Source organism: Phoxinus phoxinus, assembly GCF_949152265.1.
Source record: "Phoxinus phoxinus genome assembly, chromosome: 8".
NCBI classification, from domain to species: Eukaryota; Metazoa; Chordata; class Actinopteri; order Cypriniformes; family Leuciscidae; genus Phoxinus; species Phoxinus phoxinus.
The window spans coordinates 12491511-12516738 of NC_136883.1; the positions used below are offsets into that span (position 1 = coordinate 12491511).

General features: G+C 39.9%; 1 protein-coding gene across 3 annotated transcripts in view; it reads left to right on the plus strand.

Moving 5' to 3' along the window:
* Nucleotides 1-2776: 2776 nt before the first annotated feature.
* gse1b (Gse1 coiled-coil protein b) overlaps nt 2777-25228 on the plus strand; it is a 240704-nt gene continuing 218252 nt past the window's right edge. Inside the window, exon 1 of one of the 3 annotated variants that reach the window (XM_079620097.1) lies at nt 2777-5225. In XM_079620097.1, coding sequence (XP_079476223.1) covers nt 3078-5225 — 2148 coding nt within the window. In that variant the 5' untranslated portion in view covers nt 2777-3077. Of the gene's footprint in view, nt 5226-9999; nt 10333-25228 lie in introns of those variants that run through there. The other 2 variants (XM_079620096.1, XM_079620099.1) reach the window with 2 other exon arrangements.

The window sequence follows — 25228 nt, forward strand, 5'->3', positions numbered from 1 at the left end:
TCATCATATGGTAACCTGATTCACTGATATGACTGTGTCAAATCTCTGAATATGTTAGCTAATGTTGCATAATTCATATAAAGATACTTTAGTTTTACAAAAAGTAATCAGATATTAGACTTCAGGTGGACCAAAATTCAGCACAAGGATATTTTCAAAGATGCATAGATGCATGCGGATTTTCAATCAGTTCTGGTCTCTGGCTCCACCTACTTTCACCGTAAACCATGAATAGCTCATTTCCTTCACTATTCCATCAGTCACAATGTTCCTCCTCATTATAGCAATGAATTCACAGTGTGGGTGGCATTATTTGTTTTAAAATGTCTGCCAACTGTGGGTCCTTCCTGATTGCACACACACCTTATGATCCATATGATCACCCATATGAAATGCCTCAGTTTTACCCCTTAGGGGGTAACTTGGACAATAGTAACTCCACAACATCAATAAGGGCAGAAATTTTAGTTTTTATTTAATGTCCATGCATTTTATCTTTTTAGTTTACATTTTCTTCTGCCCCCATCCTGATTATACCTCACCTCAGAAAAGCCCTAATGGAAGTCTGCCCTTTGTTCTTGAGGCGAGCTATATGGTTTTCCAGATTATGTGGTTTTAGATATTTCTTGGAAGAATTCTGCCAGTAGATTGGGCCACCCTTAACCCTTCTACCTGGAGTCAGCAGCTGATGTGTGACTTTTACTGGGCTTCATGTGTTGCCTTGGTTATCATCCCCCTCTTTTCTATTCACAGGGTTCTTCTGAAGCTGAAAACTCATGCTGAAAAAATGATGTCATCATTATCTCACCCTCATGTTGTTCCGAACCTGTATGAATTTCTTTCTACTGCTGAACACAAAGAAAAAGAAGATATTTTGAAGAATGTCCAAACATTTGATAGGACTCATTGACTCATTTGCCTTTGGCTGGATTCTGGACTTTTGTTATTTTGTTAATAAACTTCTAGAACTGCATTTGGATCCTACTCTTCGTCTTTCTGAATCAGCCCATGTTACAATATTGATCCTTGACTTTTCAAGATAATTTTATATCTAGCATTTAAAACAGTTTAAAGAACACAGTTATGTAAGAAGACAAATCAAATGAGATCAGTTGATGATTACTTATTGATGATGATATCATTATAAACTTGCCTGATTCACTGATCGTGTTTCGTGTAACTCTGTGATTTTACGACATGGACTGGTTTGTCAGGAGCTGGCCATACAAGACAGAAGACTGGTCATTACTTTCTCATCCATGCAGCCAACCGCCGCCAAGCGATATTGGAGATATGACATGACACGAATCTGTGACGCAGTGTAAGACCAGTAGTGTTGTGACAATGAGATATTCTTGTTGAGTACTCTTCTAAAATCACAAATAGGCCACTGTATACACTTTTTGGCACTTTAGCTTATTCACCATATCCCCCAGAGTTAGATAAGTCCATACATACCCTTTTCATCTCTGTGCGTGCCGTAACTCTGTCTGACGGACCCACCGCTAGCCTAGCTTAGCACAAAGACTGGAGGTAAATGGCTCCAGCTAGCATACTGCTTCCAATAAGTGACAAAATAACGCCAACATTTTCCTATTTACATGTTGTGATTTGTATAGTCACAGCGTGTACAAATAACAAGGTCACATGAGACACAGCCATCTTCTAACCGTACACATACTGCTACTTCGGCGGAGTGATTTGCTCGCAGCACCTGAGAAGCCCCATGGTGAGGAGCAGAGAGTTCGCTCAGAGTGTTGCGCTAAGCACTCCTCCCAAGTAGCAGTGCTTGGCCTAGTTGTATAGCATATAGAATATAGTTCCCAAATCAGCGGTATGCTTTTATGTACCAATGCATACTGAGCCATAGATGAGTTTTAGATTATGGTGACATGCAGTGCAACATGAAGCTTTTTGTTGATTGACACAATTGTTGAGATTCATATGCTGATTGTTGATATTTATGTGTGTCTAAATTATACAGTTGTTAACAAATGTTTGTTAACAATAGTTAACAAAATTAAACATTTTGTGCAAAACAGTTTGTGCACAACATGTTTTTCAATTCCGTAAGAATATTGATGTCACAACACCGACTCTCATGCTGTAAGCTTTGTCGATTACTGTTATTAATAATATTAATTGAGTACATCATCCTTACAAGCAGAGACTGGATTCTGAATGAGAGCAGTGAATCCAGCAGCTACTGTATGTGATGGCCAATGGGTCTTTTCCCACAGACTTTGATAACACATTTCAACTTTTATATAAAAAACAACAACTTTAATTTACATTTGAACACCATTTAACACTATTTTGTTAAATTTTGTTTTATAAATGCTAATATTATATAACCAGAGGTTGACCAAAATCATTTTTGAAATGTTTTACATCTGACTAGCATGATTGCACAAGAAGTGATTGTAAAACCTGCGGCCAAATCGTGTTTATATAGTGCTTTACTCAGGTTTCTGTGATGTTTAGGTTAGAGAATAATAGTATCATTCACATGATATAGCTTAAAAAACTATAGATACCAGTGAGATGTCAGTCATCACTATTAAAAAATGTCCCCATTAATAGGCCTATAGTTAAACCTGTTTGACACCAACTAGTGTGCCAGACTTCACTAGTTATACTAATATAAAAACAACGGAAGTCGAGATGTCGTAACTATAGGCGAGTAAAACAAACGCGCGCATATATATGTGTGTGTGTGTGTGTGTGTGTGTGTGACACTGAGTGAGTGAGAGAGATGGCGCTGTGTTCAGTTCAGTCGTCTCACAGCCACAGTGTGAGGAAACTTCGCCAGGCAACTTTATTAAGACTTTCTACTCTCTAACAGCACACGGATTACGCCGCCTCATAAGGATGTGACTCCAGACGACGGTCCAATTTTGTGCGTTTCTGGATTGTTACACTGACACACAAATCTGAAATCGGCGGAGCGAGTGAGTTTGCGGAGTGAACGAGTTTTTTCCTCAATGGCGCTACATATGTGAGAAAACGCACAAAGAATGCGACTGGCTTTGAAATCACGCTGCTTGTGATTCTGAAGTACTTTTGCGCATGAAACTATGAACGATCCGGAGCTCACGCCGACCTCCAAGGCGCTACAGCGAATGGCTTCGTCTTTGCACGGGGAGGAGAGCGCTCTATCCGGCAGCGTGTGCATCCCCGAGCGCAACGGGATTTTCTTCATCCACTGCTTCATCTGTGGGAGCGGAGTGACCCCGGGAAAAGAGCTGAGCTTACAGGTAAAATACCAACGAGAAAAGGATAGCGCATTTTTCCCTTTCCTGCAAGGCCAGGACCCGGCTCCAGGCGCGCCGGAGATCGGTCCGGATGGGGACGCTCTGGTGTGCGCCGTGTGCCACTGCTTCCTGCGCGAACAGTGGAACTCATTCGAGCGCAACAGGACGCCCATAGAAAAGCGCATGTACTGGCTCAAGAGACCATACCAGTGCGATTTACGGAACATTTCCTACGATCTTGAGCGGAGAATGAGCGTTAGTAATTATGACGGCAATGAGTCGGACATGTCCTCATTCTCTGATAATGACTTGTCCGAGCAGGACTTGGACCTGTCAGCGTGCATGAATAGCAGTAATGCCACAGGTTTCCGTGCGTCTAATAAAGCCTCAAGAGAAGGCGGTAGAAAGAGCGCAATGAGTGTTAAAAGCAGTCCTGAGTCAGCGCGATATCCAAACAGAGTTTACACAGCTCAGGACATACCAAAATCAGATCGGCGTGCGACTAAAATGACCAATCACATATCGCACTCATCTGTGTCCATGGCTGTCCAGCAGCATGACAGTCGGTCTGTGCGCACACCACTGCAGGATAACGGCATCATTACGTGTAATAAGCAGTGGATACATGCGTCCACCGGTGATCTGGACGTGACTGACAGCTGCGAGATTAACATCACCAGTGATGAGGAGAGAGACTTTGATGTAGAGCACAGTCAAGCTGCTAAATGTCACTCCAGTCTTTCTGCTGACAAATGCGTCTGTTATATTTGTGGAATCAAGCTTTCAGCAGGGGGCCGCTTCAGAGTGTTTGTGCAGAAGCAGGAGAGAGCGTCCAGCGAACCATTCTTTCCTTTTCTGTGGCTCCACACCCCTCCACCTGGTGCTGTGCCACTAAACCTGGGTGGATATACACTGGTTTGTACCACTTGCCACTCTTCCCTGATGCAACAGTGGCGAGGGTTCGAGCTAGCAGATGTGCCTGTTCTCCAGCGACTCTATGTAGTGCCCCTCAACGCTGGTGCTGCAACCCCTCTTTCTCCACCTGCCATGAATGAATGTGTGGATGGATTACCAAAAATCCACCCACTCCCCTCCTTGCAACAGAATCACAGGGAGGCCTGCTACCTATGTGGGAAGGACTGCGGTCGAGAGGTCAGGACGGCATTTACCCATGCTGGTGCAAGTAAATCCCGCAGTGCAATGTATTTCCCATTCATAAACCAGCTACAATGCCCTCAAAATGCTCAGAGTGTGCGTAATGGACAGGTACACTGCTGTGTCGCATGTCACAGCATCTTGGAGGGGGTCTGGGCAGAGTACTGTCTCTGTCTAAGTGAGGAGCTCATTACTTCCGTCAGCATGTTCCGTGAGAGATACCACCTGGCCATGGGGAGGGGAGGAGTCTTGGTATCCCCCCCCAGAGGACCTCTGTCGACCCTTTCTCAGACTGTCATAACAACCACAAGCCACACCTCCATCTGTTACTTGTGTGGAGAGGAGCTCTCTGGAGGAACAGAGTATCAGCTTCATGTTAACCCTCCGGGGCGTTGTGGAGAGCGAGAACCCTTTTTTCCTTTTCTAACTGTCCACCCTCCCGCTCCCAGTGCCCGCCCTGCTGATGCCACGGGCCTTGTTTCTGCCTGTGCACTGTGCTACCATGACCTTCTGGGCCAGTGGACCCAACATGAGAGCCAGGGCTCAGGATCAGGCCCGTCCAGCAGCCCCTGGGCACGCCAGTATAACTGCAACACATTCATCTGCTTTTTCTGTAGGAAAGAAAAGAAGAGACATCTTGGGCTGAAAGCGGTGTGCGTTGACCGCTTGCCTGTGTTCCTCTATGCCCCAAGGGTCAGCCAGACCCTGGTAATTGACAATGGCAAGCAGTTAACAATTGGCTCTTGTGTGGATTGTAAGTCCATGGTTCTGGCTGGACAGAACATGAAGCCGGTCGGTGGAATTGCTCAACACAAGGTAAGGCTGTTGTGGGCCAGATTGCTTTCCATCATAATCTTTAGACTCTTTCATAGTCCAATTGGTTACAAACAGTTTTACATGTTTAAAAAAAATCATTATAACCTCAGATGACTTTGTTTTTCTAGCAACCGCTAGATGGTCTTTCAGAGTCTTCTGGGGCTTCAGTTAGCACAGTTTATTAGGCAGCTTGGCTGGAGCTGTTTCTGGGCCAGCATGCAAAAGTTCATCTGATGCACTGATGAGTGAGTGAGCCAAGTGTTGAAACTAAAGTTTTATGGCAGACTGCTGTTCTTTCTAGTGAGTGGGGCGGCCACAGCAAGCGGGGGGTAGATCAAGTATGGAGCCTGCCGCATTAAAGAAATAAACATTTTGCAGACAGTCTAGTAGTTGTAAGCTCTGTTTAAAAACATTCTTCACAGAGGCCAACTCAAGCTTTTGTTGGTCTCCAGGTGTGAGCATGTATTTATTGTGTAAGTGTCTTTCAGAGAGACAGAACAGACTTTTTTGAGGATGTTTCAAACAAAACCACCTATATAATGAGACACGTTATATGTGACATTTTGTGAGAGGGTTTTTAAGCTGTAATTGGCAGATTTACATATTGTCTATAGATCTTAATATCAAGGCAGATGTTTTTTTTATGTTTTTGAACAAAAATGTGTCTCGTCTTATTTTTGTTTATTTATTTATTGGTTGATTGTGTGTGTGTGAAGCAACCTGTATTTATGACTTTCTTTACTGCAGGACTACCATATGAGAGTGGTGCAAACAAGTTTTAAAGATGGTGCCACCAGCACTTTATTTGCTGGCACCAGTGGGATAGGGGGACCAATAATAAAGCACACAAACTAAAGTCAGCAATAACATTACATATTTTGTCTCACTGTAATGCACATTTGGAACACTGATTTTAATTCTACTTAGGGTTTCGTCTTCTTCCACAGTCCATACTTTTAAAAGGTTAGACCATGGTAACTACAGTAAAAAAAAATTATGGCGCCTCACTGTCATGGTAATTATGAAAAACAGAAAAGAAAAGAAAAATAAACAGCCATAGTTTAATAATACAAATGTAATTGTATTTCTTTACTTATATATTCAATACAACAAATATGACACTATAAATAGCAGTAATATTCAAAATAATTATACCATATTTCTGCCAAAATGTCATGGTTAATACAGTTCACTAGAGTAAATTCATGGTAATTGTTTGGAAGGATGGTGATTAAATTGTGGATTGAAATGGTCTTGTAACTTGTACATGACTCATTGATTTCAACTATTTTCTTTGTCAGTGCGTTTGAGAAGGTTGAGTCTGTTTCATCTGGTTTTAAGTTAGTTTAAACTGCTGAGCTGGTAAATAGTCTGTGCTGCATGGTTCAAACAGGTAGTGCAGTTTTGTTTACATTTTTGAGCGTTTGGTTTAACTTAATGTTTCTCAATGCTACAGAAACTTTGTAAAGGTACCAGAGTTACTGCTAACAAAACTTTTTGCTCAACATTTTTTGCTAAATGTATCATATAGTCACATTCTGGAGGCATGCTAGGCTGCTGCTTTGATAGAGCATGTTTTGCTTTCGTTTACCCTGCTCCTGGTTCCTGTAGCACTTCCCATGATATACTCTTGGTGTTTCCTGATATAAGGAAAGCTGTTCTCTGGAAGTTGAATGAAGGGGCTAGTCATGGATAGCAAATAGCTCTGTATGTTGAAGTCATATGTGGTAAAGTGTGAGCAACATCTTTTAAGAATAATGCAAAGCACAAGTTATTGTTTGTTATCTGAAAGAGATACTCTGTGAAGGATTTTACAGAAAAATAAGAACTAGTGTTAAAATTATTGTATAAGTTTGTATTAAGCAAGATAAAACTAAACCATGAATCAAACCACAGGTTAAATGAACAAGGAAATGTCTAATAAGATAAATCTGTGTTGGTTTTTGAAATTTATTTTGTTTAATTTATTGATTTTTGCTGTATGGAGAATGCACACACAATACATGCACTTCAGTAGATAACAAGTGCCAAAACTGGACTTTCTGAATAAATACAGGTGAAAATCAACTGTAGCAGGAACGCATATAAACTCAGAAGTTAATTTGGCGGTTTATAAATTAAATCCTCCAACCAGGAGCTTCCAACATTATAGCAAAACAACGGGTAAAGGGGGTAGCACACTGGATGAGAAGTGCCACATCCTTACAATTTGAACACATTTTTCAAATCACATTTCATACAAATGTCCAGTTTCCCAAATGTTAATAGAACATAATTTAAAGCAGGGTTCCTCAAACTCGGTCCTGGGGGGCCACTGTCCTGCAGAGTTTAGCTCCAACACTGACCAAACACACCTGAACAAGCTAATCGATGTCTTCAGGATCACTAGAAACTCACAGCTAGGTGTGTTTGATCAGGGTTGGAGCTAAACTGTGCAGGACAGTGGCCCTCCAGGACCGAGTTTGAGGAAACCTGATTTAAAGCATAGTATGATGTTGCTGAAATATTCAGTAAAATCCTCTTTAAAAAAAAGTTACTAATTAATCCCATGGAGAACATTGAAGGAACTTGATACACAGCAAAATCCTCAGTGTTAAATGAACACTACTGGACCCCTGCTGTTAACAAGCAGAATCACATAGGAACAACAAGAACAGAAAAAAGTAAACTACACATAAAATAACAGTTTAAAACAAAAGAGCATTACCATATTCACTTGCTACAAACAAGTTTGCCTTTGTTTCTTTAAAATGTTTGCAAAAGTTCTTATTGAGAATTAACAGAGGTGTTTGCTAGGTAATTTTGATGATTTATTTAAAATAACTTTCATTTGAAGTCACCATTATGGGGATTGATCCTTGACTTTTGTTCATTTAAGTCTCTTTTAGCAATTGCAATAGTGTTTTCAGAGAAAGTTTGTGTATTGCTAAAGAAAGAGATTGATGAAAAGCAGATAAGGTTAAGATGTTTGCTTGTATGGCAGTCAAATGACTATGATAAATTGATTTAAGCCACTGTTTTTTTTATTGAAGTCCCATTTCAAGCAAACAATAGTGACGTTGTGGCATTAATGAACAAAAAAGCTGTTGTGATAGAAAGAGCCCTGTAACACTGTGAAAAGATGAAGAGCTTTCAAAACTGCTACCACATCTTTTGTGTAAAAATTGAGTTTTAAATTAAGACATCAACACTCATACAAATCTATACAACGGTGACAATAGAAGTAAAAAGCAAACTTAAAATAAAAGCAGAAAATTGTAAGACAATTGTAACGAAGTTCGTTGTTATGGGAGGGAGGCGGGAACCGGCGAACATTCAACAATTTTAATGACATCAAATAACAAAATACAAAAACGAAAGTAAAGACGGCAGTCCCTCACGGTCTGACGCCACACATCATAAAACAAAACACAACATAAACTCAGGCCTGTTCCTCTCTCCATCCCCATTGTCGTCACTCCTCCTTTTATGCTTCCGCTCCTCCGTGAGAGATAAGAGATCGGTGCATCATTATCAATCACGCCACCGGCCTCGCGCCGTCCTCCCACGGCCCTCGACCTCGTCCTGCTCGCCACAACAATTTAGCTGCATAATTTATTAATGCGGCAATGCATGCTTTGAGTCATGAATGAGTTTTGGACTATGCTAACACCCAGCATGCATTGCAGCATGAAACATGCCTCCATTGTTGAGTTTCAGATGCTGATTGTTACGCCATCGTTAACTTTCTGCACAAAATGTTTTTTATTAGTTTTCAGTACAGTTGTGGAATATATTTGTTTTTACAAATTAATTGTCATTTTAATTCATACAAATTATACGTTTTAACCACTTGGTGGAATTGGCAGACGTTTTTGCCGGGGTAGCGCGTCAAAGCATTCTCGAATATAAATATCCAGCTATAATGCACAACATTTCGTGTCTATATACAATGGTTACATACTGTTCAAACTAATTGTGGTATTGATATCTTTGTACGACTCTATAGAACAGTGGCAAGGAAAACTACAGTAACTTTACCATGCTTCGAGAGACCCCTAGTGGTCGGGAGCATTTGCTTTGTGTTATGGCTTGATTTCATTGTGTTGTGAACTTATGTTTGCTTTTAAAATATCGTTGTGTTGTGCACTACTGGGCCACCGTACAGGCCTGTAGTTGGCGATGTCACTTTGTAAAGATAAACTATGTGCCTAGACTAAACACGCATGACATCAACGGTTTCACAAAGTCACATTTTTGTAGTTTACACGGAGACAATAACAGTATAATTTTTCAAAAACTTGGACTTTGAAATCTCTTTTCAAAAGTCTTTGAACAACCAACCTTTGAACAACCAATTAGTAACATTTAAAAAACTTTAGATGAACGGCCAACTAAAAAATTAATTCCAGAATTATTATACAATGTATAACAGTTTTAAGCTATCCTTTTGAGAATATTATTAAAGTCCCCGTAAAGGCAATTCTAAAAAAAAAATCTAAACCCATTATAAATGTTAGAAATGTATTGCTAACATATTACAAAGACTGTGAACTGTGAAGTACTGAATTGTGGAGTTAGACCGTTAAACAGTTTTTCACCATTGCTGTGTTCCGGATTTTTTGGGCGGGGCTAAAACGGTGGCTCGATGACGCACTGGAGCCCCTGACGCTGGCCCCTCCCCTAACAATAGAGCACATTCGCAATGTTTGCCGCTCAATCGCGAGTTTACTGTTCTTAGTCACTACAGTAGTCACCACAGCCTACAGTTTGCTAGCTAGCTATGCCTTCGTCACGGAAATACGTACTACCTGGATGCGATCACGTACAAAACAGATCGGTGTCCTTATTTAAATTTTTCCGAAAAACGATCACATCAAGAAGAGGTGGATTCATTTTGTGAAGAGCCACCTTGATGGAGAGCTGAGGATCACCGCCAAAACCCGCCTCTGTAATGATCATTTTACACGAGATAGTTTTATAAACTTTCGTCGGGAGACAACTGGGATTCACTGATAATCCTGTTACTGGTGAATGGGGCCGAACCGACTATCTCCCGCCTCGGCCTTCATCCTCCCGTCGCGCCGACAACTGTGCCATCATCGGCAGTGCGTGCCCACAAATGAGTGTAAGTTACCTTGTGTGCTTATTATGTTATAACTATAGTTGGAAACGTTAGTCGTCCACAGTAACTCTCCACAGTTGAGTGTGGCGACTGCAGCTGAGCGTTCCCGCGAGTGGGCGTGGTTTCAGCGCAGCCAGCGGACACGCCCCCGGCGTTTGAGAGCTGAGACTATTGCTCATTTTTTCAAGATTTTGATAGACAAACTCAGAACACATACTTAATTTTGACTTTACAGGGACTTTAAAGACTAGATCACTTTGTACAAACAATCTATTAACAATACTGGAAGAATGTTTGTTTATAACCTTGCCAGAATGTTAGTCAAAGTTCTGAGAACGTTCCCTGTTAGCTGGGGTGAGGTCACCTCAGATCAAAAAGAATGATTCATTAATGAATTGGGCAGCTACTCTTATTCTAAAAAAAAAGAGAAAAAAGGAAAAGACAGCATGAAGGACTACATGATTTATGAAATACTGTGAAAAAATGTTTAAACATCAAAGTAAAGTTTTACTGTGTTTTGTACCAGGGTTACATGAGGCACAGTTTGTAGATAATATCAATAGGAACTTTTGTTCACAAATGAAAATGATGTGCATCTCGCCACTACAATGTTCTCCATGGGATTAATTAGTAACGTTTTTGAGGAGGATTTTACGGTGTGTTGAGATTTTCTTTAAACTTAATCTCTATTAACATTTCAAGACATCATACTAACCATTAGATTCGATTTAACATCTATTTAGGGATAATATTTCAGAGGTAGACAGCATCTCTTTTGCCGTTCATGAGTTTGTTGAGTTCTAGTAGTTCTAATCGCTCCTTTATTGTGGATTGAATCAAGAAATACTTTGGAAAAGTGATGAGAGGATGCAACACCTCCAATGCTCTTGGCGCATTACTCTGTCTATGTGAAATCACATCACTTTTGTCATGCTTGCAGCAAAATGGGCAAACTGACGAGTTAGTGTAACATCTATTTTCAATCCTGACACCACTCGCACTGCACATTTTGTATGTTTCTCTTAACTGACATGCTAGGTGCTTCTCAATTGGAAGGCAGCGTCCTAGTGAGGCAGTGTGCTTCTTAGTCCAGTCCTTCAGAGGCTTGTAATTTAATTAAACGCTAGAATGAGATAGTCTTGAAATTGAGCATGGCAATGTCACACATGTTCCCACCTCATGGTCACGTTATGAAAATATATATATTCATGATGATTCATCATTCAAAATTAGCTGATTGAAGGACGCAAAACGAAAGCTGCCTTCCAAGGACCCTTCAAATTGATATGGCGATTGATGACGGGATCGCTGAGATATGCTTCCTTGCTAGGCCAGAGTTCTGTTTGAGAAGCAGAAGCACCCACTTAGTTTAGTTCATGGAGGCAAACCATAGTTTAGGTCCTGACGCAAACCAACACATTTGTGTTTATACTTGTGTATACTTGACATATTCTGTAATTGCACTATTTTACAAAATGACAGACACAATGCAGAGAAAATATCAGCTAAGGGTGCGTTTAGGCCTGTCGGGATAATAACGTCTGATCACGATTAATTGATCGAATGTTGTTTGTTTTAGACAACCGCGATTATTGCGCTCTTTTATAGGCCTACAGCACAAGGGGGAGTCATGGACCAGAAGAAATAGACAAGCACGGTAACACTTTATTTTACAGTGTTCTTGTTACATATGTTACATGGTAATAACAATAAATTATGCATAATTACATGTAACTACTTTATTTTGCTGGAGTTTATTGCTGTTTTTAAATGACTCGCTACCATGTGCCTGTTAGATCACACACTTAAAAAAAGTTTTACGTTTTTAGTTGAAAACAGTGTCGTATTTACAGCCCCTAAATCCGGAAGAAACAGCAGCAGCAGCAAAAAAAAAAAGATTTATATTTACCTTGCAGGTATAAAGATAATAATTCATGTTTACAATAGTTCATGTTCACAACAAGGTGTAAACACTGTGCTTTAAGTGCATGCAATCAGTAATTGTAAACTTGTTGCCTCACTATAGATATTTGACACAGTTTACAATGGTGTGTTAAATTGTGTTGGTTTGACACATACTCTTTGTAAATGGAATGGCCTTCACTTACAGTACATAGGCTATATTAGTGGTTTATTAATTATTTATTTATTTAAATAAATGAGTTTAGGACTTAGCAACTTTGGCCAATGGCATTGTTTTAACATTTAGTTGTTTTGTAAGTGATTTGATTTTCTCATTGTAGAGTTAATGTAAATTATCATGAGCCATGAGCATTGTAAGGTTTGAAGCAGAGGTCATAACAAATGTCAGTAGACCAGAAAGGTTTTAAAAAGAGCGGTTCATTTATAAATCCGTAAGATCTTACCTTCATGCTGTGAAAATACAAACCGTAAGGCAGAATACAACAAGCACAGTGCTGCAGGGGCGGAGCTACATAAGGCAAAGCAAGGTGAATTTATTTACATAGCACATTTTATACACCATGGTAATATAAAATTGAAAAGAATCATAAAATAATCACAACAAGGAAATAAGAATGACAATATAAACAAAGAGTAAGAAATTGGTTAAAACTGATTTTAAATGTATTAAACAGTCAGACATACAGTAGTGCAGTGTCCATTCAGTAAATACACAGCTAAACAGATGTGTTTTGAGTCTGGATTTGAATGTGACTACTGTTGGAGCACATCTGATCTCTTCTGGAAACTGGTTCCATCTACAGCCTTGCTTTGAGTGAACCCTTGGAATTTCTCACTGTCTTGATCCTAATGATCTGAGTGATACTCAGTGAGCATATCTGCAATCTACTGAGGTCCATGCCATTGACTGATTTATAAACAAGTTATAGTATTTTAAAGTCAATTTTAAATGTAACTGGAAGCCAGTGTTAAGGACTGGTCTAATATGTTCATATTTTCTGGTTCTGCTGAGAATCCTGGCAGCAGCTTGGTGTTATTGGTATGAGTATGATATTGGTATTGGTATGAGCTGCAGCTGTCTTATGTTTTTTCGGGAAGGCCAGTGAGCAGTCCATTACAATAGTCCACCCTGCTGGTGATGAAATCATGAACATGTTTCTCTAGTGACTGGAAACAAAGCATCTAATTCTTGCAATATTTTTGAGATAATATTATGCTGATTAGCTATTGCTTTGCTTATTTTTTTTCCAAATGTAATGACTTGTTTTGTCCTTGTTTAACTGAAAAAAGTTTTGGCACAGCCAACTGTTAATTTCATCAATGCATTGGCACAGGGAATCCATGGGGAGATCAGAGGATCAAAATTTTTAATTTTTTGTAATATCGATTATTGTCACTGTCTCACTTAGCTCCTCGGTGGAAACGCCCCTGACACTTGACATAGTACATACTCTAGTTGTTTCTGTATAACGGTTTGGCCATACTGTTCTCTGTTCTTCAACCTAATCCTTTGCACACCTGTCAGTTTTTTTTTTTTGTGTGTGTGGGATTTGTTTCGGTCTAAAGCTATGGCAACAACAATCTTCTCCTCTGACTACACTTTTAGCACAAATGCTCATGCAGTTGTCACTAGCTCACCAGGCAGTGCAGTCGTTTCGACTACCAACTGCTTTGATGCGATTATCAGATAAACTGATTCATAATGTATGCAAGGACTTCCGATGAGTGTCCAAACCAATGTGAGGCTAAAACGTAGAGAAAATAGATTACAGCAATGCTGTAATCTTCTCATGCACAGTTCAAGTTAGATGAACAGGACCCAGAAAACCCTCACATTCACCTGGCAATGATTTGATCATCTGTTAATTTATCCATTTACCAGCAGAATTCCTGGCTGTAAGTGGCAGATGAAGGATAAACTTCAATATGGTGTTTGCTTGATCACTTGAATGAAACCGCAAGAAGGATTGCTTTTGCTACCTTAAATCACTTGCTGTTTGTGTTGAAAAGTTACTCATTTGATTTAAAGTATATGTTCATTTGAGGTAGAGAGTATTTTTGCATTCAAAATCGAACTATAAACAGTATAGCTTCAGGTTCATAGAGCCAAACTAATATTTTGTCAAACCTAAAAGTCGCTGTCACGGAATAAAGATCAAGGATGTAGCATGTTTTTCTTTTGCATAGTGAAAAGGTGCAAGTGGGTGATGACAAAGCGAAAAACAGATCTGAGATAACTGCAGATTTATTAACAAGAAAAAACTGAAGGAAAAGAAAAAACAAAAAAAACAAAATCAGAGCTTTTTTCTGACACCCTCCTCCTCTCTATGAACTCTTGCCTTGATCTGCTTACAGAGGATGTCAGTTTGTGCAGCCGCAGATATGTTTTACATGCTGTGTATGTTTTTACATTAACAGGCCTTTAGTGTATTGCTGGTATTGATTGCTACATGGCATAATTCCTCCAATGAACTAGGCTATGTTTTTTTCCAATGTATTTCCTATTTTGTGTAGTCAATAGTCAGCACAGTATTTATATCACCTCACCTATAGTCAGAAGGCGGCCTTGTAAGAAAAACAAACAGATGGAGAACCTGTGGTCATCTGAGCTGTGAGAGATTTTTGAGTTGTGGTATGGTAGTGATTATGGTTGAACAGGTGTTGGAGTGCTGGATATAATGTCAGGGTGAACATCTGTGTGAGAGGGAGAAGAGCGTACATGTAAAAGTGTACAAGGGAGCAAGCTTGTGCACAATTCAGAATTGAACTGAGAATGACTCCTGAATTCCAATTCAAATCTTGAATTTGAATTGATGTCAAAAACAGGATCTAGAATTACAATTCGAATTTGAATTAAAGGAAGCAGAATTGCAATTCAATAAAAATTCTAAGAAATTCATATACATATTTTAAGTGAAGTGTTTAACAACCTTTACAGTGTATGTCAGATATGATTGCATATGCACTTTGTGTTATTTGATTACTTTGTTTGAAATGAAAATAACATTGGAAGAACACAACTAATTCAACAACATTGAGGAGGTAATTTATTTCAATAATTTGATCATTATCTATATTTTAGAACAAAATGTATGCAGGGTTGAGGAGTGACTAGTTACGTGGTTATGTTATTAAATTACAAAATTAATGTAATTGTATTTAGTTGTATTACTGAGGTAAAATGTGTAATTCAATCAGTTATTAATCAAATTAAAAGGAAATTGCTTTGCATTGATGAATTAATGCATATAAAGTAATCCAAACCACATTTATAATGGGAAATTTGTACCAGTAAGCAATTACATTTCCAAAGTAACCTTCCTAACACTGAATGTATGTGAGATTCAACCCATTCTTTCTGTTGTGTGACTGTGTGGAATTTCTTTGAATGGCCATGAATTTAATTCCACTTCCTGTCATTCCAATTAAAATTAAAATTAAACTTCCTGTGGGGCGGAGTCAATTCAAATTCCAATTCATGAATTGAATGGAGGCCAATTCTGAAATTCTGAATTTTGCACAAGCCTGCAAGGAAGAGAACCATTTCAAAGATAGCAGCTTGTATACAGTGTCCCAAGCCAAAATTATGAGCGAGACAGAGATATATTCAATGTACTTTCTTTAAACTAGATTTTATAGAGCATCTTTTAATAATCGCACATAACACTCTCATTGGATTTCACATCATATGCTATTATATCCTGCTGTCAGATGTGTGAGAATAATTCTTACCAGCAGCATCTGCACCTAGAAGAGGATACGTTTTTTTGGTGTGTTCCACATTGGCACTTGTACCTGGTTTCTGGCAATTGCTGGCTTTTTGGCCGATTGAGCTTGTTGAATCAGCAGTCAGTGGGAGAGATCACTCTGATTGGCAATAGTAAACCAGTGCATAAGAAGAATAATTAAAATAATGAAAGCAAGCATATGACGATATCAAGAGGACACACACAGCCTGAGAATTCCAATACACAAACATTTTCATAATGACGGCCTTCTGGAATGAAGAAAGTTAAGACCAACTGATCAACATGACTCATATTTAAAATGCTAATCAAGGGCTGCTTTGTTTACGGTTTGTACATCTGCAGTTCTAGCTTCAGTTTCCCTTTTTGAAGAACAAATGTAGACTATTGCCACCTACTGGTGTAGACCGTTATTTTCTCCCACGCAGACGCAGAAAGTGCGCTATTTGACCCTTGGCTGTATTTACTTTATATCTAATATACTTTAAGTGAAATTGAAAAACAAACTGGTGTCACGTAATTTCAAACAAAACCAGGCCAAAGTGAAGTTCATTTGGAGTTTGTTTTGGGTGGTAAATTCGATAAATGTTGCTAGATGAAGTCATGCGTCAATTAGCATATTTGTGTCGTAATCGCGTATTATTTTAATTCTGCCTAATGTAGGCACATCACATCTGTTTTCTCTCCTAATCCATGCTCACATACATCCAGGTGCACGCAACACAAATTATTTCATCGCAGTGTGGCCAATTGTGCGTGTTTAGTGCACGAGACCGCATTGCGGTGTGACAGTGTGCACAGCATTTTTTTGTAACTTTGCGCACGGCTCCACTTCCAAAGAAGGCTGAACAGGTACGTCTGTACCGGCATCTTACCAACACCCAGTATGCGCTTGTTAATTGCTTACATTTACAAAGAGAGCCTATTATATAAGATAAGCCTTGCTCAATCAACGAGCAACGCGCCACCTGGGTAACGCTGAAGCTGATGTTTCAATTTATAGAGATCTACGGGATTGAGTCAATGAATTGAACAGCGCTAATGCCAGTCATGGGAAATCGCCTTACATTTTGAAAGAATACAATGACAACGCTTTCATCTTCTGACAACTGATGGCAAATTGATTTTTTTTTTATACAAATATTTGACTTGACTTGAAGGACAGATGCAGGTAATCACACACGCTCAGTTTCCCTGTAGCTGTCTGCTCTGTGTGTGTGTGTGTGTGGAGATGACACCAAGAGCAGATGACAGGCAGCGAATTAGGTTCATTGTATTAAAACTTTTAGTCATTGTTCCTCCACGTGATATTTCTTTAGAACATGACAGGTGACTGTGGAGCTTAAGTTTGACGTATTGGTATTGGTTTGTGAGATCGGCCAAATATAGTGAAAACCAATCTAACCAATCATAGAATGTTATTATTAGCCGATACCAATCTGCGGCCGATCATTAGCATCCCTAGTGAAGTGTAATAAAATCAAACATTGTGCGACAAGCGAGCACCTCAAGTATAAACTCTTTGTCCGTTGAGGAGGAGCCCTCGCAGTGAACGGAGGCTTGCTGTGCGGAGCCAGGCTAAAGTTTAAACAAGGCTCATGTCATCGTCCATGCTGTGAACGGAATGTGCTGCTCCTCTCAGCCGCTCACTGAACAGAGTAGACGCAGAGAGAGGTGTGACTGCTGCAGGAAAGCAAGACCTTGCGCTCACAGGACAGTACTAGCGACATTTGGAAGGTAACTAAGGTTTGTCCAAAAAGTCGCTAGATTTGTCGCTAGGCGCTTTAAAAAAAATACTTTATATATAACTTTGCCATGAGTATATCAGGGCCTTCAAAGGGCCAACAAGTTGAAAAGTTAGGTAAAGCACAACCTTTATACAATATAGATTATTGACCACAGACAAGGGAAAACTACAACTTGTTTTATAATTGGCCAATTGGGCATGCTAATCGGGCGATCTTGATAATCTCAAAATGCCCCAATATTGGCCAATATTCTATTATATACGACTAGTCTTTACCAGCAAGTGTACAGAACTGTTGTGTGTGTGTGGCAAACAGTGCACATCTGAAGTTGCTCAGCAGAAAATAATACATTATCTGTTGGCTTTAATATATCGGCATAATTTTCTTATCGGATCGGTAACAATAACATAAAAAAATATCTATTTTCTGGCTGAGATAAAGATATATAAAAGGCTGTGCCATTTTATAAAGATCAACTGATTTTTATATGTTACCAAGATGTGCGTAGAGGGTTGAAAGAGGTGGGTTTCTTACTAGTGTGAAATGTTCTTTTTAACCAACACTTTTCTCTTTCCTCTGGGTCTGGGTCCAGCCTGTGGGTCTGTGAGATGAGATAAAAAGCAGAATTGCTGTTTGTCTCTGGGTGTGTCTAAAATAGCGCTGGTGTAATGGGAGCTGTCTCAGGACCTGCTGCTGGAGTGACAAACTTTGCCTATGTTTAGATCTGAGCTCTTGGCTAACATTATCAGAAACACATCATACAACATAAGACAGCATCACTGAGTCCTAGCAGAAATAGCTTTAGTCTCTTATGCAGCAGGGATAAGATTGTTATCCAAAAGACAACAAATCTGTCACCTCAGACACTGTATACATTTGGCTGCACAATTTTAAAATTTACTACAAAGCATAAAGCTACTCAACTGTCAGTTCTGAGAAAAGTTTGCATACTCTCATAGACTTTATTGTAAGTACTGTAGTATTTCTGCTGAGTAACAGAGTGCCGGCTATGTGGCGGAAGCTGATTGGTTCTTGATATGTAATGCCAGCAATCTCCTATCATGTTACATGTATGACTACATGTCTTCTACTTTTAAACTGTCAGCCCATCAACTTATGGTATAGCCTAAGCCAATAGGTATTGATGTGTAATCTGTAGGGCTGTAACGATACAGCAAACCCACGATTCGGTTCGTATCCCGATTTCTGACCCACGATTCGATACAAACCGCGATTCTTGCGAGGAGGGAGGATTTTAAAAGCCAAATAAATAAATAAATAAATAGCTAAAGCTATAACTCTGTTTTCTTGTAACAAAATACTTTTGAAAAACAAACAGAACTATACTCCATTGTGGAGATGATTCGAGCATGTTAAAAATTATTCTGAGGTAACCGAGGCTTACTGTCTGCTGTAAACCACAAATAATACATTTCCATTCCGCATGACCCGCGTCTCAACGCTTGCCACAAAGTGCCTATATAGAGAAATGCACACTTCCTACGAATTAGCCTAAGCAGCCATTTCTTTATGTTTTGAATTAACGTTAAATCAAGTAGCCTAAGTATTTCAAGCTTTCTATATAAGTTTCGATTCGTTTATGATCGAGCTCCAGTTCACGCGCGCCCCCCCCCCCCCCCCCCCCACACACACACACACCGCACGCTTTGCTCACTTGCTCTGGTGTTTGCTTGTGTGTGTGTGCGTGTGGAGGGAGAAGTGCGATCTGTGAATAATAATCAAATGATACCCAGCGATCTTCGAATATTATTTTTGCTTGAAATTCCCATACCTAATATGTAAAAGACCCCGTCACAGCGCTAGGATCTATTCTGGACGAAAAAGGTAAGTCTGGGAAGTACGTGTGTCGATCGCGATCTGCCTTCTCGCACCGCGACACAGGTTCGTGGATCTGAGTGTCGCGATTTCGGTTTAATATCGTAAATCGTTACAGCCCTAGTAATCTGTCAGCTAGAGCTGCACGATTAACCATTTATTAATCAAAAAATTGCAATCTCGATTCAAACACCCACACAATCTCATTCCTAAATGACAACGATCCACCTGTGTCTATTAAACCTTTGACAAAATCATATATATAAATATATATATTATTTATTTATGTGTTTTAAGTGTCTTATGTTTATATATACCCACACTGGTTGGTTGTAAGAATTGATACATTTCTTCTTTGTAATCTGTTCACACTTGAGTTACTATGTTTGTATCACAAGGTATGAAGTTATTTGTAAGTGGCAACAGATGAACGGTCATACAAGGTCAAGGATCACACAGGTGGAGGTCACTTTAAGCCTCTTTAAGGAAGCCCATTTTGAATAGAAACAATATTTCTTTGGAAGCTGCAGATCAGTCTATGTGACAGTATTGCCTCTAATTATACAAAACCTTTCGAATACATGTTCTAGGAAATATTTTTTTAATACAATCTGCTTGAAGAGGAGAACTGGGGGGGGACTGAGCCTGGTTTCTCCCAAAAAAAATTTCCCCTCCATTCTGTCACCCGATGGAGTTTTGGTTCCTTGCCACTGTCGCCTTTGGCTTTTGGCTTGCTTAGTTGGGGACATTAATATTCAACAATATTATTGATCTGCCTGCATTGACACCATTGTATGAGAACTGAACTGAACTGGACAAATAATTTGTTCAGTGTATATAGCCGCTGTGATGTCATCACTGTTTACTCCAGAGCGGCTATATACACTGAACAAAATTATAAACGCAACACTTTTGTTTTTGCTCCCATTTTTCATGAGCTGAACTCAAAGATCTAAGACTTTTTCTATGTACACAAAAGGCGTATTTCTCTCAAATATTGTTCACAAATCTGTCTAAATCTGTTAGTGATCACTTCTCCTTTGCCGAGATAATCCGTCCACCTCACAGTTGTGGCATGTCAAGATGCTGATTAGACAGCATGATTATTGCACAGGTGTGCCTTAGGCTGGCCACAATAAAAGGCCACTCTAAAATGTGCAGTTTTATCACACAGCACAATGCCAGTTGTCACAAGTTTTGAGGGAGCGTGCGATTGGCATGCTAACTGCGGGAGTGTCCACCAGAGCTGTTGACGTGAATTGAATGTTAATTTCTCTACCATAAGCTGTCTCCTAAGGCGTTTCAGAGAATTTGGCAGTACATCCAACCAGCCTCACAACCGCAGACCACATGTAACCACCCCAGGACTTCCACAACCAGCATCTTCTCCTCTAAGATCGTCTGAGACCAGCCACCCGGACAGCTGGTGCAACAATCGGTTTGCATAACCAAAGAATTTCTGCACAAACTGTCAGAAACCGTCTCAGGGAAGCTCATCTCTATGCTCGTCGTCCTCATCGGGGTCTCGACCTGACTGCAGTTCGTCGTTGTAGCCGAATTGAGTAGGCAAATGCTCACATTCGATGGCGTCTGGCACTTTGGAGAGGTGTTCTCTTCACTGGTTTTCTTGATATGCCACACCTGTGAGGTGGACGGATTATCTCGGCAAAGGAGAAGTGCTCACTAAGACAGATTTAGACAGATTTGTGTACATGGAAAAAGTCTTAGATCTTTGAGGTTAGCTCATGAAAAATGGGGACAAAAACAAGTGTTGCGTTTATAATTTTGTTCAGTGTATATAATTGATCTAAATTAATAAGTTGTCACGGTGTGGGTTTTGTTGTTTGTTCTTGTCATTGTCATGTTTCGGTCTCTTGTCATGTGATTCCCTGTTTGTCATGTGATCCTGCCATGTGTCTTGTCATTGGTTAATCGTCTGATCATTGTTCACAGGTGTTCCTTGTCTTGTACTTAGTCTGTGTATTTAAGCCCTCATGTTTGTTTGCCCTGTGTCTTTGTCTAGTATTGATTGATTGTTTCCCTGTCTATTGTTTGCCCTGTGTCTTTGTCTAGTATTGATTGATTGTTTTCCTGTCTATGTTCTTGTTTTTTAGTTCCATGCCTCGCCATGCCTTTGTTTTATGTTTGTTAATAAATTGCACTTGGGTTCTCAACAAGCTTGCCTCCAGTGGACTATACATCGTTACAACAGATGAGGTACTCCACATTCACAAGCCAAAAATTAAAGCAAGCAATCACAAGCAATGGAAATGAAGTGCTCAAAAGTCCTTTGATAAGTATTCATTAACATCAGAAAACCAGAGCTTTAATTCCTCTCTAAGTTAATTCATGTAACAGGAAAACTATGCACAAATACTCACACACAGTGTTGCTAGTGTGTTTCAGTAGCAGTGGAAATTACTGTAACTGCCCTTGTGTATTTTTTCCAGGGCTGCAGTGCGTCTTTGCCCTGCATGTTGTTTGACTCTGTCCAGCTGCTTATAGATCTCATTATAAAGCTTGAATATGTCAGCTACGCAGTTTTAATACAGAAAGCATCACTGTGATAGTGCATGATTATAATGTTTCAGAAAAGTTTAAGAAACCCACAATCACTTGGCCACACAACAGGCAGCACCTCTGTGCATTGCAGTAAAGTTTGGTGCACTTTATAACCATGCAGATGGGCAAAGAGTCTCTGATCAGTAAACTACACATAAATGATGAGTACAGACCTTCCTGCCTCTGCGGTTATTTCTGTTATGTAATGCAGACTCTGGAGAGGATGATTGGTGATTAACAGGGTGTTTTATTAAAAGCGACAAAGGGAGAGGATGATGGTAGGGATAAGGTGGGTGACAAGGCAGATGAACACAGGTGGGAAAGGAGACGTCGTGGAACAACGAGACACTGGAGATAGGGAGGACGCTGGAGACAGGGAGATGTCCACAATGTGAAAACGAGACCGGACCCTGAGCTAGGGTGAGGTGTCTGTAGTTATAGAGGCGGTGATGATGAGGTGCAGTTGTGTGTGATCATGAATGACGTGCAGGTGAAAGCCAAGCAGGGTGATGGAAAATATAGTGCAGAGGAGGTGACAAGGATGATCTGTGACAGTCACCCCCCCTCCCGGAAGGCGTGTCCTCACGCCATGTAACATCCCGGGGGTGGGAGGGTGTTTTGCCCTGGAGGCTGACAGCTCGGGAGACCAGGGCGGAGCTGGCAGCATGGCTATATGATCCATAACAGAGACGCATGATGGTTGAGGGAGAAATCCGACCGGCAGCCTCTGCGTTAAAATCTAGCGTAACTTTGGCTTCTATGAAGTTGAAGGGGAAAAGAGCCACACTTTAAGCAAGTAGGGCTCCAGACTGCGACCAAATGGGTGACAAGAGGTCGCACTGGTGTGACCACCACGTTGTGCAATTGATAAGAGGTGCGACTTCTGTTACATAAGATACGAGAAACAAAACGAAAGTTACGAATCCGCTCAGCGCGAGCTCTGAACAGGTTTACTCGTTGGCCGATCTCAATCATGGGACACTGTTATTACACAGCGCTGGAAGATCCAGTGAGAAAGCGTTTGATTTCACCGCAAAATTAATAACATCGCAGTGAGATCTAATTGATTTGGAAGCATTCAAATTACCGGTACCTTTTCTGTAGCTCAAACAGTAGAGTGTAGGGTAGGCGCTTGCAACGCCAAGGTCATGGGTTCGATTCCCAGGGAAAGCAAGAATTAATAAGAATGTAAATGTGTACCTTGAAATGCAATGCAAGTCGCTTTGGATAAAAGTGTCTGCCAAATGCATAAATGTGAATTCGGCACAGAATTCTGTTATAAACCACACTGGAAACCAGGACAACCTTAAAAGCTTCCACCCAACTCGGAAAAGGCAAAGCGAATTACAAACTATCGCAACATTTATTGCCAAATCACTTCCATTTGTTTAATTAATAAAATATATTGGAAGTAAATTCATTATGGATCATTACAAATACTTTGCTTTAAAAGTACCAAGTAGTCACACAGTGAGAAAAAAAAAATCTGTAGAGCAAAAAAAGATGCATCGATAATCGTTTTATCATCGCATCGCAGCACTCTGAATCGTAGTCGAATCGAATAGTGAGGTGCCTAGAGATTCCCACCCCTAAGTGGAACTGGTCTTGACAATCTTTTGCCATTTTATCAATCCTGTCTTTAAAAGATTTATTCCACAGCTGGTTTCCTGCTAGTGTCACGCAAACTGCCACAACGTGCACAGTCTGATACGGTCTAGAGACACGATAGCTAGGATGCTCAAGTTGGCGCAGACCAGATAACGTATCGGATTTATTTGAATTGTAGACAGAATGCTATATTTTAAAGCGATTATGAGGAGAAACTGTGGCTTTACAGAGCTCAACGGCTCTGGCCTAGCTGTGATATAAACGAATTGCTAATGAATATTTAAAAAAAGGGGAGGAGCTTATCTATGTCCTGTCTTGAAATGACATCAACACACTGAATAACGCTGTACGTTTCAAGGCACTTCAGTGGGCCTTTAAAGGTTATGTCATGTGTCCCTTCATGTGCATTTACAACCGGTCCAACCATTAATTGAACAGAGGGGGGAAAAATTATCTTTCAGACCATAAAATAGAGGGCCACGTTTTTGACCAATTCAATGTAACTATAAAATTTATTATTATTATTATTATTATATTATTATTTTATTGTGATGATTAGCACTGTAAGATTTAAAAAAAATCTAAATTATTTTATTATAAAATTAAAATAGTAATATTTATGTCTTAATTTCTTCATTTTCAAACAGTATGCTGGCGAATAAATAAATGCGCCATCCAGTTTCAGAGGGCACTGCTTGATTCACAGTAAATGAACCAAGCCGTTCTGAGAATCTGAAACACTGTATCTGTATGATGTGCTTGACTCTGAAACCATTACCATTTACTTCAATTCCACCCTGCACGATTTAACAATTGCATTAGTCCATATCATTGATGACAACGCTTCAATATAACATGCAGCCACTGTACAGTACTCACTGTACAGCAGGGGTTCTCAACTCTGGCCCTCCAGATCCACTGTCCTGTCCAACTCTAATCAAACACACCTGAGCAAGCTAATCAATGTCTTGAGGATGACTAGAAAGCTACAGGCTGCAGGTGAGTTCGATCAGGGTTGGAGCTGAACTCTGCAGGAAAGTGTATCTCAAGGGACTGAGTTGAGAACTGTTGCAACAGCATAGTTTTTTCCTGCCATTAATGAGGGCATCTCAAGTTGCTGAATACTGAATGGTGTAGATTTGTAAGTGTGGTTGGTCATATGAACCATGAACATTTCTGAATTTTTTTTTTTTTTTTTTTTTTTTTTGCAGTGTAGTTTTAATAAATGGTCTGGTTGTTTAAAATGAGATGTTCTGTATCACTCTGCCATTATTTCCTGATCTAGGAGCTTGACTGGTTCCGCTTGGCCTCTAAACACTGAACCTGCCCTGCCTGACCAGGCAAGATTTTTTTGTCCCAGCTCCAGTTGTAATTGTGTGAAACCCCCACTGAACATGCCAGTGGCAGAACGCCCGGAAAATCTCTGTATTCTGTCCCATTCTTGCTGAATGAAAGATGTGCCCTGTGGAAAACAGT